General features: G+C 45.8%; 2 protein-coding genes across 3 annotated transcripts in view; one reads left to right on the top strand and one right to left on the bottom strand.

The window, feature by feature from the left end:
• FGD1 (FYVE, RhoGEF and PH domain containing 1) overlaps positions 1–657 on the bottom strand; it is a 187,949-nt gene extending 187,292 nt beyond the window's left edge. The window contains exon 1 of the mRNA XM_056537762.1: positions 558–657. The gene's annotated coding sequence lies outside the window, so the exon portion shown is untranslated. The remainder of the gene's footprint in view (positions 1–557) is intronic.
• On the top strand, positions 421–19,383 carry GNL3L (G protein nucleolar 3 like). 2 transcript variants are annotated; one of them, XM_056537759.1, is made up of 15 exons: positions 421–482; positions 566–603; positions 2,475–2,585; positions 2,737–2,853; positions 4,229–4,312; positions 5,882–6,017; positions 8,156–8,259; positions 9,334–9,478; positions 10,403–10,490; positions 10,586–10,763; positions 12,682–12,824; positions 14,536–14,672; positions 14,788–14,942; positions 16,542–16,713; positions 18,946–19,383. In XM_056537759.1, exons 1-15 carry the CDS (start codon positions 470–472, stop codon positions 19,011–19,013), a joined length of 1,689 nt encoding a protein of 562 aa, XP_056393734.1. In that variant the 5' UTR covers positions 421–469; the 3' UTR covers positions 19,014–19,383. The 2 variants fall into 2 exon arrangements, with proteins under 2 accessions (XP_056393734.1, XP_056393735.1); XM_056537760.1 differs by lacking the exons at positions 421–482; positions 566–603 and adding an exon at positions 666–780.
• The last annotated feature ends 1,137 nt before the right edge of the window (positions 19,384–20,520 follow it).

Here is a 20,520-nt window from a genome sequence, read left to right as displayed (position 1 = left end):
ATCATGGGGGCACTCTTGGTTGACACTGATCATGGGGGCACTCTTGTCTGACACTGATCATGAGGGCACTCTTGGCTGGCACTGATCATGAGGGCACTCTCTGGCTGACACTGATCATGGGGGCACTCTTGGCTGACACTGATCATGGGGGCACTCTTGGTTGACACTGATCATGAGGGCACTCTTTGACTGACACCGTTTATGGGGACGCTCAAAAAACTAGAGCCTTGACCTCTAGATGTGGCAAAACTACAACTCCCAGCATGCCCGGACAGCCAACGGCTGTCCGGGCATGCTGAGAGTTGTAGTTTTGCCACATCTGGAGGGCCACAGTTTTGAGTCCAATGACATATAACCAGGATGGTTTAGTATTCTATTTCCAGCATGTCCTTAGCCCCACCCCCTTCTTTACGTCTCCGCTTTACGACACCTCCCTTTACAGCAGAGGCCCGCCCGTCCTATACACATCATGTCGCGGCGCAGTAAGTCCCTGTTGTCCCTTAGGATGCTGCAGTGTCCCGGTCCGGACTGTCACTTATCCCCCTCACTGTCTTTACCTCCGCAGGACACCGACGACCGGGGAAAGGAGCCGCCAAACAGCAGGTATTTAACGACAGTCCCGGACATTGAAGAACAGCAGGACCTGTGGCGGAGTGAGGCATGACGGGAAATGTAGTTCCTTCAGCCGCTCACTCAAGTGTTTAGAGTTGAGCAGGAACTACAAATCCCGGCAGGAAGTAGGGAAGCACGTGCGCTCAGCTGTGAGAGAAAAACGTGGATGTGCGTTGTGTATGGGGAGCGCTGGTCAGGGCTAGTGTGCTGATTGACAGGCTGTTGTGGGACTACAACACCCAGCTTGCCTGACATCCTTATTGCCTCAAAGGGCTCAATAAAAATGTTTGGTTGCCCAAGTAATATTGCAGCATACTCCCCCCCCCCCCCCACAAAAAAAAAAAAGGGAACAGCATTGCACATGACTTGATGTTACTGTGACAGGTTAAGTGGTATCTGTATATTGCTGCTATTTCTATGGGATCAGGATATATAGTAGTTATACATCTCCCCTCCAGCTCTATCTGTATACTGCTGCTACTATCTCTATGGGACCAGGAAATATAGTAGTTATGCACCTGTATGCATCTGTATACTGCTGCTATCTCTATGGCATAGGGATATATATATATATATATATATATATATATATATAGTAGTTATACTCCTCCCCTTCAGCTCGATCTGTATACTGGTGCTATCTCTATGGGATCAGGATATATAGTAGAGCTGAAAGGGGAGCTGTATACCTATCTATATACTGCGGCTATCTCTATGGGATAGGGATATATAGTAGTTATACCCCTCCCCCCTTCAGCTCTAATTGTATACTGCTGCTGCTATCTGTAGGAGTAGGATATATAGTAGTTATACACCTCCCCTCCAGCTCTATCTGTACACTGTTGCTGCAATCTCTATGGAATCAGGATATATAGTAGTTATACATCTCCCCTCCAGCTCTATCTGTATACTGCTGATATCTCTATGGGATTAGGATATATATAGCAGTTATACACCTCCCCTCCAGCTCCATCTGTATACTGCTGCTATCTCTATGGGATCAGGATATACAGTAGTTATACACCTCCCCTCTCAGCTCTATCTGTATACTGCTGCTATCTCTATGGGATCAGGATATACAGTAGTTATACACCTCCCCTCTCAGCTCTATCTGTATACTGCTGCTATGTCTATAGGATCAGAATATATAGTAGTTATACCCCTCCCAGCTCTATCTGTATACTGCTGCTATCTCTATAGGATCAGGATATATAGTAGTTATACCCCTCCCAGCTCTATCTGTATACTGCTGCTATCTCTATAGGATCAGGATATATAGTAGTTATGCAGGTTTATGGCTCCCTTTGCCTATGATGGTCCTTGCTGATCTCTCTCATGTTTGATCCCTAAGCACTAAAATAAATCAATAACTGTATTGTGTGCACAAGGCATAATGTGTCACTTCATATCCTTTCCATTAAAGGGGTTATCCAGGGAAAAACTTTTTTTTTTTTTTTTTAAATCAACTGGCTCCAGAAAATTAAACAGATTTGCAAATTACTTCTATTAAAAAATCTTAATCCTTTCAGTACTTATGAGCTTCTGAAGTTAAGGTTGTTCTTTTCTGTCTAAGTGCTCTCTGATTACACCTGTCTCGGGAACCGCCCAGTTTAGAAGCAAATCCCCTTAGCAAACCTCTTCTAAACTGGGCGTTTCCCGAGACAGGTGTCATCAGAGAGCACTTAGACAGAAAAGAACAACTCAACTTCAGAAGCTCATAAATACTGAAAGGATTAAGATTTTTTAATAGAAGTAATTTATAAATCTGTTTAACTTTCTGGAACCAGTTGAGATATATATGGAAAAAAAAAAACGTTTTTTTTTCCCGGATAACCCCTTTAATGGCTTCTCTGCTTTGGCAGGGAAAGAACCCACTGACTGCTGGGAAAGATGTCAAGAAAGATCCCGGAGTCCCGAACCTTTCACACTTCAAAGAACAGGCGAAAAGGGAGGCCGAGCAGAAGAGGAAAAGGGTGAGTCCAAGAGATTACAGGGACGGGGGGAGACTACTGACTACCTGGGCTAAACTACCTACCTGACGATCATGGGGTACTGTGGGATGGACCCCATTGTTGGGTGGCATGTACAGTGTTTATGCTGATGGATTGTCTTTCTTCTTTGCAGGTTGAAGAAATGAGGGCAAAGCAAAAAGATTCAAGGCAAAAGGAGTTGGCGAAGAGAAGGAGCCTGGACACGTTTCAGAAGGATGTGCTGAGGCGGCAGAGGGAATTTGAACAGAAGGTAGGTGTCAGCTGTACTGCTGTCTCTTCGGATCCCCCCCCCCCCATACACAAGCATGCTCAGCTTGACTGAGCCTGCATGTGTCCTCAAGAACAGAAGGATTAGACCAGTGTTTCCCAACCAGGGTGCCACCAGGTGTCGCAAAACTACAACTCCCAGCATGCCCGGACAGCCGTTGGCTGTCCGGGCATGCTGGGAGTTGTAGTTTTGCAACATCTGGAGGCACCCTGGTTGGGAAACACTGGATTGGACAAATTAAAGCGGTATTCCAGGAATAAAATAAATTAAATAGATCAACTGACTCCAGGAAAGTTTAAACAGATTTGTAAATTGCTTCTATTAAAAAAAAAAAAAAAAAAAAAAAAAATCTTAATCCTTCCAGTAATTATCAGCTGCTAAACTTGAGTTGTTGTTTTCTGTCTGACAACAGTGCTCTCTGCTGACATCTCTGCTTGTCTCGGGAACTGCACAGAGTAGAAGAGGTTTGCTATGGGGATTTGCTTCTACTCTGGACAGTTCCAAGGACGGGCGTCATCAGAGAGCACTTAACTTCAGCAGCTCATAAGTACTGAAAAGATTAAAAAATTTAATAGAAGTCATTTACAAATCTGTTTAACTTTCTGGAGCCAGTTGATATATAAAATTTTTTTATTTTTTTTTGGATAGCCCCTTTAAAGGGGTACTCCAGTGGAATATATATATATATATATATATATATATATATATATATATATATATATAATTTTTATTTTTTTGTATTATTTTTTAAATCAATTGGTGCCAGAAAGTTAAACAGATTTGTAGATTACTTCTATTTAAAAATCTTAACCCTTCCAGTACTTATCAGCTGCTGTATGCTCCACAGGAAGTTATTTTCTTTTAGAATTTTATTCCAGTCTGACCACAGTGCTCTCTGCTGACACCTTTGTCCATATCAGGAACTGTCAAGAGCAGGAGCAAATCCCTATAGCAAACCTCTCCTGCTCTGGACAATTCCTGACACGGGCAGAGGTGTCAGCAGAGAGCACTGTGGTCAGACTGGAAAAAAAAATCAAAAAGAAAAGAACTTCCTGTGGAGCAATAGAGCAGCTGATAAGTGCTGGAAGGATCAAGATTTTTATATAGAAGTAATTTACAAATCTGTTTTAACTTTCTGGCACCAGTCGATTGAAAAAATTAAATGTTTAACACTGGAATACCCCTTTAAATAAAATATGCTCGATCCTTCTCTCCCTTGACATTCTTTGTTATAGTGTATTTCCAGGAGATATAAGCTGCACTATAAATCCTCTGTCGGCATCATACATTTATTTTCGGGTTGCGATTGTGCCGGTGATATGACAAGTTGATGAATAATAAACCTTTACGTGTGCAGGAGGCAGATCTGCAGGACCTGGGGAAGCACGAGCAGCTGGAGAATGAGAATTCCAGGAAAGCCTATTACCGTGAATTTAAAAAGGTCAGTGCTCATCCGCTCAGCCGTGCTGGCACCTACAGGAACGTCTCCCTGCCTAACAATGAGTGCGGAAATCAGGGTTTTATATTCTGCAAATTTTCTTTTTTATGTTGTTTTGGTTATTCACAATATTCAAGATCACTGCATGCTGGCAGTGAATATCACACTAATTGTAGCTTATCTGCTTTTCCCGTCATTTAATACAGTGATTCCTTAACTTACAATGGCCTCAGGTTACAATATTTTCGGTCTTTTCTGGACCAATGTAACTTGATACCAGACTCACCATACAATGTACAGACAGTCCAGATCTGTGATACCTGTCAATGGCCGGAAGATCTGACCAATCAGAATGGATGTTCACTGGTAAAACCCCTGTATTACTGAAGTGTATGCACTGACTGGTGTCTGGTAGCGTCCCCTACAGTACAGGGAGGTATTACATGTTCTGTACTACTCTTTACTTGAATTACTGAAGTGTATGCACTGACTGGTGTCTGGTAGCGCCTCCTACAGTACAGGGAGGTATTACATGTTCTGTACTCTTTACCGGTATTACTGAAGTGCATGCAGTGACTGGTGTCTGGTAGCGCCCCCTACAGTACAGGGAGGTATTACATGTTCTGTACTACTCTTTACCTGTATTACTGAAGTGCATGCACTGACTGGTGTCTGGTAGCGCCCCCTACAGTACAGGGAGGTATTACATGTTCTGTACTACTCTTTACTTGAATTACTGAAGTGTATGCACTGACTGGTGTCTGGTAGCGCCCCCTACAGTACAGGGAGGTATTACATGTGCTGTACTACTCTTTACCTGTATTACTGAAGTGTATGCACTGACTGGTGTCTGGTAGCGCCCCCTACAGTACAGGGAGGTATTACATGTTCTGTACTCTTTACCTGTACCAGGGTTAGCTGCTCCTTTGGACACCAGGTGAGGGCGGCTCCATTACTTTTTTAGGACACTGTGTACTGTACAGGACCCTGAAGAAGCTCCTGTCCTCTACATAGACAGTGATTACAGCTCCCAGCAGATCTTTCTTACTTTTATATGGAAGGATTTGCTTTATCTCTATTAGTTATCTACTTATTTTTCTTTAATTCTCACTTTTTCCTATTGTTGGATGACATTTTGGGGCTTCAGACCCAATTACCAGGTTTCCATAGAGTTATGGTCTCAACATACAATGGTCCTGGAACAGTGGTCTCCAAACTGTGGCCCTCCAAGTGTTGCAAAACTACAACTTCTAGCATGCCCGGACAGCCAACGGCTGTCCGGGCATGCTGGGAGTTGTAGTTTTGCAACGTCTGAAGGGTCATACTTTCTAGACAGTTGAAAATACTTTTTCTATGTTTATGCAAACTGAAAAAAGAAAGACGGATTTTAACTGCAGTGTTTATATATATATAAAATAATCTTTATTATATGCAATTAACAATAATAAAATAAAAATGAGTAGTTACACATGAGAAAAAAAATTTTTGGCAGAGAGGCCAAATGGCCAAGTATATGTGTGACCGTATGAGGGTCCACAGTCAGATGATGTCCTCTACACTCGTGTCTTGTAGGTGGTGGAAGCTGCTGATGTTATCCTTGAGATCCTGGATGCCCGCGATCCACTGGGATGTCGCTGTCCTCAGGTGGAGCAGGCTGTGGTACAGAGCGGCACCAATAAGAAACTGGTATTAGTACTCAACAAAATAGGTATGTGTCGTATAACATCGTACAACTGCAGTCGATCAAATTCCACTTTAGCCCCTCTAAGGCTACATTCACATTAGCGTTGAGCTCCATTGCAGAGTCTGATCCGGAGGCAACCAGACCTGCACAATGGACACCAGCGAGACCCGATGAGTCCCATTGACTTTGTTTGGGGGGCTTTTGGTTTTCGTCAGATGTTGTTTCGCAGGAGTTTGGCAGAAAAACAAATTCCTGCTTGCAGATTTTTTTTTTTTTTTCTGCTCAATTTCTGTAATTTGGACTGACTTGTTCAGCGGAGTTCTTATGAATGGTGCTCAATGCTGATGTGAAGTCGGCCTAAGGCATTCTTTTTACATTGAAATGGGCTCAGGCTGGGGTAAAAGAAAATAACAAGTTTACTCACCTGCCCCGATCCCCCGTTCTAGTAGAGTCCGGTCCTGCTGCACATCACTTCCTAGTCTCAAATTAAAGGGGTACTCCGGTGCTTAGACATCTTATCCCCTATACAAAGGATAGGGGATAAGATTCCTGATCGCGGGAGTCCCACCGCTGGGGACCCCCGGGATCTTGCACGCGGCACCCCATTTAAAATCAGTCCCCGGAGCGTGTTCGCTCCGGGTCTGATTACCGGCGACCACAGGGCCGACGGCGTGTGACGTCACGCCTTCGCCCCTGTGTGACCTCATGCTCCGCCCCTCAATGCAAGCCTATGGGAGGGGGCGTGACAGCTATCACACCCTCTCCCATAGGCTTGCATTGAGGGGCGGGGCCGTGACGTCACAATGCTTCGGCCCTGTGGTCGCCGGTAATCAGACCCGGAGCGAACACGCTCCGGGGACTGATTTCAAATGGGGTGCCGCGTGCAAGATCACGGGGGTCCCCAGCGGCGGGACTCCCGCGATCAGGCATCTTATCCCCTATCCTTTGGATAGGGGATAAGATGTCTAAGCACCGGAGTACCCCTTTAAGTGCTGCTTAGCCTATTTAAACCCCCAAGGATACCAACAACATGGGTCCCAGGTTCCCATCTGTAAACGGAGCGAGGGTCAGGTATGTGTGCACTCGCCCTATTCACTCTCCATGGGACTGATGGAGGTAGCCTAGTTCTTCACTCATAGTGAATTAAAGGGGTACTCCTGTGGAAAAGTTTTTTTTTTTTTTTTTTTTTTTTTTTCTTTAACATCTGTTGCCAGAAAGTTAAACAGATTTGTAAATTACTTCTATTACAAAATCTTAATCCTTCCAGTACTTTTTAGGGGCTGTATACTACAGAGGAAATGCTTTTTCTTTTTGGATTTCTCTTCTGTCACGACCACAGTGCTCTCTGCTGACCTCTGCTGTCCATTTTAGGAACTGTCCAGAGCAGGAGAAAATCCCCCATAGCAAACATATGCTGCTCTGGACAGTTCCTAAAATGGACAGCAGAGGTCAGCAGAAAGCACTCAGGTTGTGACAGAAGAGAAATCCAAAAAAAAAAGCATTTCCTCTGTAGTATACAGCCCCTAAAAAGTACTGTAAGGATTAAGATTTTTTAATAGAAGTAATTTACAAATCTGTTTAACTTCTGGCACCAGTTGGTTTAAAAGACAAAGAAAAGTTTTCCACGGGAGTACCCCTTTAATGGGGCGTAAGTAAGCACGCTTGACTCTGTTGCTCCATTAACACAAGTGAACAAGAGAACCCCATTTTCGTTATCAGCGGGGGTTACAGCAATCGGACTCCACTGATGAAATATATGTTACCTATACTGTATATAGGTGATAAGATGTGATTTTGGTATAACCCCTTTAGGCTACTAAGGCTACGTCTACACCACCGTTGTGTTCCGCTTAAGAGAGCTCTATTCACTCAACTCATTGAAAGAATTGGAGTTAAGTGGAGAAAAACACAGCCCAACTCCTCCAAAATAATGAACACCTGTCAGACCCCACTCAAGTCAATAGGACCCATGGGTGTACGTTGTGCAAATGGTCTGTTTGGCCTGGAGTTCAACAATGTGCATGTAGCCTAATATGTGCTTGTGGTGGGATTTAATCATTTATTATTATTATTATTATTATTATTACGGATACAGTAGTATTATGCATTCGTTACATCTGTTAAAGTATTACGCTTTTTAATCTATAAATTCATTTTTGTAGATTTGGTGTCTAAACCTATTGTGGAGAAATGGCTCAAGTACCTGCGGAATGAGTTTCCCACTGTGGCGTTCAAGGCTTCAACACAACAGCAGAATAAGAACTTGGTACTTGTCTCTCTGTAACAATAAGCTTTCAGACTCCTCCTCTTAAAGGAGTATTCCAGGATATAAACCTTTTCTTTCAGACTGCTGGCAGTAAAAAATAATAGAGATACATACCTGGTTTCGCTCCCCCGGTGCCTCAGGTAACCCGCTCCGGCCTCTGCCACGATCCTCTTCCTGGTTGCCGGTGAGTTATACTGCACTCAGCTAATCTCTGGCCGCAGTGAAGTCCCGCCTCGGCCGGCGTTAGGCTGAGCGTCAGTGTGAAAATAAAGATACACATACCTGGCGTCGCTCCCCCGGTGCCTCCGGTAACCCGCTCAAGCCTCTGCCGCAATCCTCTTCCTGGTTGCCAGTGAGTTATACTGTACTCAGCCAATCACCGCAGCGAAGTCCCACCTTGGCCGAGGATAGGCAGGTGCTGGGGCCGAAAACGTCACACTGACGCTCAGCCTATCGCCAGCTGAGACGGGACTTCGCTGCGGCCGGTGATTGGCTGAGTGCAGTATGACTCACTGACCACCGGCAACCAGGAAGAGGATCGCGGCAGAGGCCGGAGCGGGTTACCATGGGCATCGGGGGAGCGACGGCAGGTATGTGTACCTTTTTATTTTCACACTGACGCTCAGCCTAACCCCGGCCGAGGTGGGACTTCGCTGCGGCTGGTGATTGGCTGAGTGCAGTATGACTCACTGACCACCAGCAACCAGGAAGAAGATCGCGACTGATGCCGGAGCGGGTTACCGGGGAGCGACGGCAGGTATGTGTATCTTTATTTTTTTACTGCCGGCAGTCTGAATGACAATTTTTATATCCCGGAATACTCCTTTTAAAGGGTACCTCCTATGATATTGGTGGCCTTGTCTTTTATCTGTAGTATAAAAAATGGCGAAAGCTCAATCCAGAGAGTGATCGTCCGTCATTGCCCACTTCTTGTAGCATTCAGCGTGTTACCATTTCTAATCTCTTTGCCGCAGATGCGGCCACTAACTTTTTGGGAGGTACTCATTCACTTTATGCAGAATCAGATGGGGATATCACATAACATTGTGGTAATGTTCTATCTCTATGTTGCAGCAACAAAGCCGAGTACCTGTGACTCAAGCCTCGGAGGACCTGCTCAGCTCTGGGGCCTGTATAGGAGCCGACTGCCTAATGAAACTTCTGGGAAACTACTGCAGAAATCAGGACATCAAGACGTCCATAACAGTTGGGGTTGTAGGTGCGTTGTAGGGGTTGTAGGTGCGTTGTGTTTCCACCTATAATATTTCTACAGGAAATGGCCGCGGTTGTTTCAACAAACTTTCCATACATAAAAGTATAAATAAATGTAAGAAAGTTTGTAATATATATATATTTTATCCGAGAAAATAAAGCTTCTTTCTATTCTTATCAGGCCACTTCCCCCAATCCTTCCTAAATTGTCATTCACAGCTCAATTTTGTCTTGTCTTTTCAAGATGGACTGTTGGCTTACTGAGAGATTGGGTTACATGCTGCTTATACATGTCTTTTCGAAAATGAGGGGGGGGGGTGAGTGGAGAGGGACACCAAGCAAAAACAAACGGCAATCAGAGTACATGAGAGCTTACTTTGAGTATTAGCTCCCACCTTAGCGCTTAATTCATAGCATAGACCAGCGTTTCCCAACCAGGGTGCCTCCAGCTGTTGCAAAACTACAACTCCCAGCATGCCCGGACAGCCAACGGCTGTCCGGGCATGCTGGGAGTTGTAGTTTTGCAAAAGCTGGCGGCACCCTGGTTGGAAAAGGCATAGACTGTTTAGTACTGCTCTATAATGTCCTCCATGCTTCTGCTGCTTTCGGGAGTGGTCTGTAGACGGGAGACATCATAGCAGCTAGTCTCTTCCCACTAGCTCCGGGACAACTGAGAACTAGATAGAGGGCCTGCAGAGAAAGAAATCTGATTACAAATGCCATATGCAAGTTAAATAATGGATATATTCTAGTTTCCTAACCATGGCGCCTCCAGCTGTTGAAGAACTACAACTCCCAGTATGCTGGGAGTTGTAGTTTTGCAACACTAGGCGGTGTTCGGAAACATATATACCTGGATGTGATGAGGTCATCTGTGAGTGTGTGCACTAAATCGTGACCCAGTTCCGTTGTATCTCCTTATTCTGATCAGGTTTTCCTAATGTGGGGAAGAGCAGTTTAATCAACAGCCTGAAGAGGGCGCGTGCGTGCAACGTTGGCGCAACACCCGGAGTCACCAAGTAACACGAATCTAATATTATTTACTATAGATTTGCTGCATTTTTATTTTAAAATTAATTATTTATGTTTAATCCCTGTTCCGTTTCACAACCAGATGTCTGCAGGAGGTTCACCTAGACAAACACATCAAACTTCTGGACTGCCCGGGTATTGTCATGGCAACGTCCACATCCGATGCCGCCATGATCTTGCGTAACTGCGTAAAAATTGAGCAGCTGGTTGACCCCGTAGGACCGGTGGAGGCCATCCTGAGACGCTGCAATAAAGATCAGGTAATTGCTTGAGGGTATCACGTTTTTTGTGTATTGTACACACATGACGCTTATCTTCAGTACCGAAAGACGTACACAGAGAAGACGACGTATTGGGGTCAAAGGGCGCTCCATTTTTTTTTAGGGTACAAATCATCAAATCTTCACCACTATCAGGGGTAGCAGATGTACTGTGGTTACTTGCTACAACAGGAAAACCTTACAATGGGTCAAAACTTTTTGTTATATTATTATTTTTATTTTATTTATTTTTTTTTTTTACTTTTTTGTTTTTGTTTCAAATTTAGAAGAACCAACTTTTGACCAAGAAGAATAAAAGAATGCAAAAGACAATATAATAGTACATTTTTGAACTGAGGTTTTTATAATAAATTAGATATACCATATATACTTGAGTATATAGATTTTTCGTGCTGAAAACGCCCCCCTCGGCTTATACTCGAGTGAACAAAAAAACTTTTCTGGCTTTAGCCTTGAGGGGATGGTCCCGGCCGTAAATCTCCGCCTGTCAATCCCTTCCCAGTGGTCTTCAACCTTCAAACCTCCAGATGTTTCAAAACTACAACTCCCAGCATGCTGGGAGTTGTAGTTTTGAAACATCTGGAGGTCCGCAGGTTGAAGACCACTGCGGCCTTCGTCATCATCCAGACCACCCTTTTGTTTTCTACTCGCCTCCCCTCGGTGGGAAGGAAGGGTGAGCTGGTCTGGGCCGCCTATATTCGACCATCTATGCTGCAGGGACCGTCCGGTGGGGAGGGTTAGTCGTTCCGGGCTGTCCATCTTCATCGGGAGGTCCTCTTCTCCGCTCCGGGCCGGCCCCGGACTAGTGACGTTGCCTTGACGACGATGCGCAGAGACGTCCGTGCAGATCAGACGTCCATGATGTCCCTGCGCATGAACGTCCCTGCGTGGTAGCGCCAATGCAGCGTCACTAGTTAGGGGCCAGTCTGGGGCCGGCCTGGAGCGGAGAAGAGGGCCTCCCGGTGAAGATGGACAGCCCAGAACGACTAACCCTCCCCACCGGACGGTCCCTGCAACATAGATGGCCCGGACCAGCTCACCCATCCTTCCCACCGAGGGGAGGTGAGTAGAAAACAAAAAGGGTGGTCTGGATGATGACGAAGGCCGCAGTGGTCTTCAACCTGCGGACCTCCAGATGTTTCAAAACTACAACTGTCCGGGCATGCTGGGAGTTGTAGTTTTGCAACATCTGGAGGTCCACAGGTTGAAGACCACTGAGAAGGGATTGACAGGCGGTGATGATGAAGGAGGGGGGATGATGACGAGGGGGTGATGATGACGGGGGTCTGGATGATGACATGGGGGGGATGATGTATTTCCCACGCTAGGCTTATAGTCGAGTCAATAACTTTTCCTGGGTTTTTGGGGTGAAATTAGGGGCCTCGTCTTATATTCGGGACGGCTTATACTCGAGTATATACGGTAGGCCATGTTCACACTGAGGAATTGTCAAAGAATCATTTTAGTCAGGAAATAAAGCAAATCTGCCATATTCTTCTTGGTGCAGAAAACCTTTATAAGGTTTTGTACAACATTTCAATAAACACAATGAGGTGGTTATACGAATATTGATATTTAGACAGTGTCAACATGGATGATCTGGTCAAGGAATACTCCAGATTTATTACATTAGTTGAGGCTGTTTGATAAGTTTGGTGCATCAAAAATACATTTTAAGGGGTCATTACAAAGTACAATTGGTCCCGCAAAAAACAAGCCCTCATATGGCTCTGTGGATGGAACACTTGTCCTTGTCTTAACATATTCTGTCTACAAGAAATGCTGCTGTTTTGGGGACTTCTGCTTCCTTGTGATTAACATTTATTATAATGTATTAGAGCCTTTATAGGATTTGGGATAAATAAATTTAATTTAAGGCTTAATTCTTGTTCCACAGATCATGCAGCACTACAAGGTGACCAATTTTAGAGATACTTTGGAGTTCTTGGCCATGCTGGCGAAAAGGCAGGGGAAGCTGAAGAAGGGAGGCATGCCGGACCACGAGAAAGCCGCCAAGTCAGTTCTAACAGACTGGGTCAGGTACGCCATTGTGTTTATGGTTTCTATAAAGGAGCTTGCACTTCGAGTCTAATGCACAGGACAGGAGTGAGTACAAAGGAGTGCTAGTCCCGCCTACTTCCTCCCAGAGTCTGCTGTGCTGTGTCTCTATCCAATCACTGCAGGCTGCTCTGTAAGCCCCTCCTCTCTGTTTTCATTCTGCAGTCTGATAGGACAGGAGTGAGTACAAAGGAGTGCTAGTCCCGCCTACTTCCTCCCTGAGTCTGCTGTGCTGGGTCTCTTTATCCAATCACTGCAGGCTGCTCTGTAACCCCCCCCCCCCCCTCCTCTATGCTGCAGTCTGATAGGACAGGAGTGAGCACAGAGGAGTGCTAGTCCCGCCCTCACTTCCTGGACTTTGTCCCTGCCTGTGCTTCAGCTGGGACAAAGATGATGCTGCAGCCGGACAGGATTATGTTCTGGATGGTATGGGGACCCCTAGTGGTCTTTTTTTACAAGCCATAATTTCTATAAAAAGGAGATATTTTCTATGAAGTATATTAGAAAGGTTAATGTTTTGCCAAGATATACAACATATAAAAAGTTTTTGAATTTGACAGCGCTCATTTAACCTCTTGGGGATGCAGGGCGTACAGGTACTCCATACATCCCTGGTCCTTAAAGGAAATCTGTCGCCAGTGTCACCAGCACGAGAGAGTGCAGGTGACACTGATGACAACGGTACTCACCTTGTCCCGTTGCGTGGCGGGGATCTTCAGTAATTTCCTCTGTTAGCTCCAGCTCCATGTCATCCGGGGGCGGCGATCATGGCGTAGTCAAGTGGCCTGGAGATCTGTGGCCCTTCAGATCTTGCAAAACTGCAACTCCCAGCATGCCCACACAGCCAGTGTGCAGTGGTCCTTAAACTGTGGACCTCCAGCTGTTGCATAACTACAACTCCCAGCATGCCCTTCGGCTATCAGTGCATGCTGGGAGTTGTAGATTTGCTACAGCTGGAGGTACACTGGTGTGGAAACCCTGAGTTGGGTTCAGTTACCTAACTCAAACTCAGTGTTTCCGCACCAGCGTGCCTCCAGCTGTTGCAAAACTACAACTCCCAGCGTGCACTGACAGACCTTGCATGCTGGGAGTTGTAGTTTTGCAACAGCTGGAGACACACTGGTGCGGAAACACTGAGTTTGTCTGTTACCTAACACAGTGTTTCCTCACCAGTGTGCCTCCAGCTGGCAAAACTACAACTCCCGGCATGCACGGTCTGTCAGTCCATTCGTTTGACAGACCACAGTGCTCTCTGCTGACACCTCTGAGAAAACCTTTGGTGCTCTGGACAGTTCCTAAAATGGACAGAGGTGTCAGCAGAGAGCACTGTCGTCAGACAGAAAGGAAACTCAAAAAGAAAAGAACTTCCTGTGGATCATAACAGCAGCTGATAAGTACTGGAAGGATTAAGATTTTTAAGTAGAAGTAATTTCCAAATCTGTTTAACTTTCTGACACCAGTTGATTTAAAAAAAAAAAAAAAAAAAAAAAATATGTTTTCCAGTGTAGTACCCCTTTAATGCATAAAGTGACAGTGATCAGAATTGCAAAAAAGGGCTGAGTTCTTTAGGTGAAAATGGGCTGAGTCCCCCCCCCCCCCCCCCCAAAGGGGTTAAAATAGAAGTCCCAGTATGGACTGGCATCCCTGGAGGTGATCGGCCATCTTGTATACTTTTGTATTGTCTCTCCCGCAGCGGTAGGATCACTTACTTCACTCACCCTCCTGAGACGCACACGTTACCGACTCACATCAGTGCGGAAATTGTCACGGAAATGGGGAAGGCGTTTGATTTCGAAGCCTTGGAGATGGATAATAATGAGTCTTTGTCGAGTAAGTATTAATAGGATCTATGGGCACGAGGCCGGGCCTCCATGTCTGTCACTAAATCCTTTCTGTTATGGTTGTACAGGTATAATTTCCCATATGTTCTTTGCTCTTTGTACAGGAGTCCAGTCTGCTCCTCAGGGTATTGCGATGGAGAGTTCAGATTTGACAACTGGAGCAGGTCAGGAGGAAGAAGACACAGAATGGACGAATTCTAGTGAATATATAGAGGCCCCACCCGGTGCTGTAGAAATGGACATGGATGACGGTGATGAGGTATGTCCAACTCTACCAACTTAAAGGGGCACTATAGTTTCAAAACATCGTATCATGTCATAGCCTAGAGCAGTGTTTCCCAATCAGAGTGCTTCCAGCTGTTGCAAAACTACAACTTCCAGCATGCCCGGACAGCCGAAGGCTGTCCGGGCATGCTGGGAGTTGTAGTTTTGCAACAGCTGGAGGCACACTGGTTGGGAAACACATGCCTAGAGATTCCTAACATATTTGTAATGCACCGAAGTCTTGAATACAAGGTAAGTAATTTCCTACAAACTGTTTCCCACTGCCTGCTGTTAGGGGAATTCTGTCTCTACCAAGACAAGGCACAGAAGCTAAGGGTGAGGCTTAGCAAGAGCAGACTGTGCTGTGCTGTGTTAAAGGGTACCTTTCATCAAAAAAACTTTTGATATATTATAGATTAATGTATGCAGAATAACTTTCCAATAGCATGTTATTAAAAAAATATGCTTCTTTCTATTTAATTTTCCACTTTGAAAAATTACCACTAGGGGTCTCCCTACCAGTCCTTTTTTTATAGATTTCAGACTCATGAAGGAGTCCTAAATCTCAGACTGCAGCCGGGACACAGACAAACTCCCTGACAGGGAGCAGTGCTGAGTTTGTCTGTGTCCCGGCTGCAATCTGAGATTTAGGGCTCCAGCATGAGTCTGAAATCTATAAAAAAGGACTGGTAGGGAGACCTCTAGTGGTCATTTTTCAAAGTGGAAAATTAAATAGAAAGAAGCATATTTTTTTAATAACATGCTATTGGAAAGTTATTCTGCATACATTAATCTATACTATATCAAAAGTTTTTTTTGATGAAAGGTACCCTTTAAACATTGTGAGCATACATACTGTTCCTCCTCTATATAGTCCACATTGTACCTGATAGGTAAGTCAAGGCTTCTTTCTCATCTTTGACCCCCCGTAAAATTCTAGGCGGCTGTCCCTTGAGAAAATAAGTGTTCTTACTATGTGCACCATGCTGACTCCTGAATGTAACTCCCTCCTCTCCCACTCCCTTTTAGTGTGGCAGCACCATTATTAGCAGGTCACTGCTTAGACCAGGGCTGCTTTTGACTTGTAACTCCATACTTAATGTGTCCACGTGACTCTGTTAGGGTACAATCAGACAAGCGGATCCGCCATCGAAGGACCACTACAGGGTGCCTCCGACGTGCCTGCTCGGAGCGGCAATTCCCCGCTACGAGCAGAAGCACTGCTGCGATGTGCGAGTCGCTGTGCGCATGCGCGGTGTACTCGCACACATAGCGGCTGCTCCTTGAGCTAGGCCAAGAGCAGCCGCGATGTGCGAGTATACTGCACATGCCGTGGCGACTCGCACATCGCTGTGTGTCTGCTCGTAGCGGCGCATTGCCTCTCCGAGCAGGCACATCTGAGGGCACCCTATAGGGGTCCTTCGGCTGTGGATCCGCTCGTCTGAACGTACCCTTATTGTTAGTTTCATTTCAGCTCACACAGCACCCTGCAAACCCAATTCATTTATAGTAAAGTATTGCAATGGCTTATTGGATTTCTCATGCACATTGTTCTATAGTAATGATACTTATTAGTTTTTGATGTATTTTATAGCTTGGACCTATGACTGTAGAAATTAAAACAGCCAAGAGCAAGACACCGGAAGAAAAAGAGAAAGTTCCCAAAGCTCCCAGTTTGAAGGAAATCCTATTGGTGGATCCACTGCAACAAGGCCAGGCGCTACAGGCAGCCAGCAAAAGAAGGAAAAAGCTGCAGAAAAGAGCAAGTGAGTGCAATGTCTGCTGCGTGACCCTTCATCAAGTAGGGTGTATGGCACAGCTGACTGTCTAGATCAGGGTTTCCCAACCAGGGTGCCTCCAGCTGTTGCAAAACTAGAACATGTTGGAAGTTGTAGTTTTGGAACAGCTGGAGGCACCCTGGTTGACAAACACTGATCTATATTGTCTACTCTGTAAATAGCTCAGACTGAGGCCTCGTGCTCAGAGTCTGTACAGCGCCATATTGTATCCCTGTGTTTCCCTACGGAGCTGTAGGCCCTCTGTGTACTGCCCTCTGATGCTTCCTCACAGCACCGTATTAGGGAAGGACAGATATCGATTTTTTTTTTTTTAGGGCCGATACCGATAATCTGTGGAGGTTAAGGCTGATAGCCGATAACTTATCCTGTAATATCGGTATAAGTTATCGGCTATTTACCACCCCCCCGCCACATCCCTGCGACGCCGCTGCAGATCATTGATTTAAAGCAGACGCTTTAAATCAATGAACTGCAGCGGCTTTTGTGGTGCCAGAGACCGCCCGCCGCTACCCGCTTCTCTTCCCCTGCCTGTCCTGAGGTCCTCCTGAGTCCTACCACCGCCGCTGCCCCCCTTACCTATCCTCTGGCCAGAGACCGCCTCCGGCCGCTTCTCTCCCCCTGCCGGTCCTTAGTTCAACCACCGCCGCTGCCCCATTGCCTCCCTCATTCCCTGTCTTATAATTACCTGTTCCCGGGGTCTGCGCTACTTCTGGCTCCGGCGCTGTCCTGAGCGGTCACTGTGCGCACTGACGGTGACGTCGCGTTGAGGATGTCACTCGTCATTGCGCAGCGCGCAGCGTAACGCAGGACGCCGCAGGAGCCAGAAGTAGCGCGGACCCCGGGAACAGGTAATTATAAAACCGGGGATGGGGGAGGCAATGGGGCAGCGGCGGCGGTCTCTGGCCAGTCTCTGGTGCGGTGGGGGGTAAGGGGGCATTATCGGATTATCGGCAAGGTAATTGCCGATAATGTCCAAAATCGTGAATATCGGCCGATAATCGGTCGATCCCTACACCGTATTCTCCTGTTCTTTTTACAAATGTTCAAAATTTATATTTATATAGATACACACACACATATACAGTGATCCCTCAACCTACAATGGCCTCAACATACAATAGTTTCAACATACAATGGTCTTTTCTGGACCATTGTAAGTTGAAACCAGACTCAACATACAATGCTATCTGTGAAACATGTCAATGGCTGGAAGAACTGACCAATCAGAATGGGCAAATTACTGGTAAAACACCTGTATTACTGAAGTGCATGCACTGACTGGTGTCTGGTAGCGCCCCCTACAGTACAGGGAGGTATTACATGTTCTGTACACTTTACCTGTATTACTGAAGTATATGCACTGACTGGTGTCTGGTAGTGCCCCCTACAGTACAGGGAGGTATTACATGTTCTGTACTCTTTACCTGTATTACTGAAGTGTATGCACTGACTGGTGTCTGGTAGCGCCCCCTACAGGACAGGGAGGTATTACATGTTCTGTACTCTTTACCTGTATTACTGAAGTGCATGCACTGACTGGTGTCTGGTAGCGCCCCCTACAGTACAGGGAGGTATTACATGTTCTGTACACTTTACCTGTACCAGGGTTACCTGCTCCTTTGGACACCAGGTGAGGGCAGCTCCATGTTACTTTTTTAGGACACTGTGTACTGTACAGGACCCTGAAGAAGCTCCTGTCCTCTACATATACCAGTGTTTCCCAAGCAGGGTACCCTCAGCTGTTGCAAAACTACAACTCCCAGCATGCCCGGACAGCCTTCAGCTGTCCGGGCATGCTGGGAGTTGTTGTTTTGCAACAGCTGGAGGCTCCCTGCTTGGGAAACACTGACATAGACAGTGATTACAGCTCCCAGCAGATCTTTATTACTTTTATATGTAAGGATTTGCTTTATCTATATTAGTTATCTACTTATTTTTCTTTAATCCTCACTTTTTTCCTATTTTTTGGATGACATTTTGGTGGCTTCAGAACCAATTACCAGGTTTCCATAGAGTTATGGTCTCAACATACAATGGTTTCAACATACAATGGTCGTCCCGGAACCAATTAATATTTTAACTTGAGGGATCACTGTATATATATATATATATATATGTGTGTATGTGTTTATAATCTACACTTATCAGGTTTCATGATGAGATTTATCAGATATTAAATGTTGGTCTATTTTCTTGTAGATAAAATCGCCACAAAGTTGTCAGACACGTTAACACAAGCAATGAATTTCAGTTTTGGTGAAGACTGAAAACCTCGATTTGGAAGGGAGAAAAAAATAAATAAAAAGGAATTGATCTGCCTCAATGACACCTGGCAGATTTATGCTGTGAGAAGGGCACCTAAAGACTGTACTGTGGCACCTAAAGACTATACTGTGGCACATAAAGGCTATACTGTGGCACCTAAAGGCTATACTGTGGCACCTACGGACTACACTAATGTCTCTCTCAACCAGAGTTCCTCCAGCTGTAGCAAAACTACAACTCCCAACATGCCCGCATGCTGGGAGTTGTAGTTTTGCAAAAGCTGGTAGCACTCTGGTTAGGAAACACTGGTCTACACTCGTATTGCGAGAACCATCAGCTATTTTTGTGATGACAATAAAACCTGCTTCTTCTATAGGATGTTTATATCTGGGTCTGGCGATTGCTCATATGTAACCCTGTGGCATAGGATGTGTCAATGGACCATCACATTTTGTATGGGGCCTCACCAGTTCTCTCCCAACCCCCAAGAGGTGGCTGATGTCTGAAAAAACAAGGTTTAGGTATACTGAATATCATCATGACTGATCTGATTGTAAACTACTAGGCTGTCCGGGCATGCTGGGAGTGGTAGTTTTGCAACAGCTGGAGGCACCCTGCTTTGAAAATACAGCCTATAGGTATTGTAAGGGTTTCTCCCTGGGAATAGCTCTGGGATCATCCTTGACACCGCCACAGAACACGTTTCTACTTCATTCAGCAGGCAAACAACAGTTCTTTATGCAAGTCTAGCTCCTCGCCAGCTTTATCAGACAGGTTGCAGGATAAATAAAAACATAACACAGGAACAAACAAAATCCTAGGCCGTCCAGTCACTTAAAGGACATCTGCAGCGTAATTAACACTTATCCCACAGGATAGGGGATAAGTGTTTGATCGCGGGGGGTCCGACCGCTGGGACCCCCCCCCCCCTGTGATCTCCTATACGGGGCTGCGGCTCTCCCGTGCAGGGGGCGTGCCAGCCGCAGCATGACGTTGCGGCCGGCACGCCCCCTCCATACATCTCTATGGGAGAGGCAGTGTTCCTGCCTCCCCGTCTCCCCATAGAACTGTATTGGGACGGGGAGGAGACGGAGCGTCACCGTCGACCTCTAGGTCGACGCTACGCGCCTTCAGCACTCACTATGAGCGCTAATGATGGCGCCCCGTTAGGGAGATCGAGGGGGGTCCCAGCGGTCGGACCCCCCGCGATCAAACACTTATCCCCTATCTTGTAGATAGGGGATAAGTGTATATTGTGCTGCAGTTGTCCTTTAATACACAACTCAGCATGCCCTGACTATCAACTGGAGGGCTTTTCCCTGCCAGTTAAACATGTGTCCTGCAACCTTTAACTCACTGTTCACACACAGCATTTGCAGCCTCTTGCTGTGTGTGAAAACCCCTTGTCTGTGCACTTCATTGTTGGGTCACTCACAACTCCTGGCTATGTGCTCCTCACAAGGACCCCTGCCTGCCCCCCCCCCCCCCTTTAAAGCCACCTTGCTGTCT

Source organism: Hyla sarda, chromosome 9 (assembly GCF_029499605.1).
Source record: "Hyla sarda isolate aHylSar1 chromosome 9, aHylSar1.hap1, whole genome shotgun sequence".
Taxonomy (NCBI): Eukaryota; Metazoa; Chordata; class Amphibia; order Anura; family Hylidae; genus Hyla; species Hyla sarda.
This window is presented reverse-complemented; position numbering and strand designations above follow the sequence as displayed.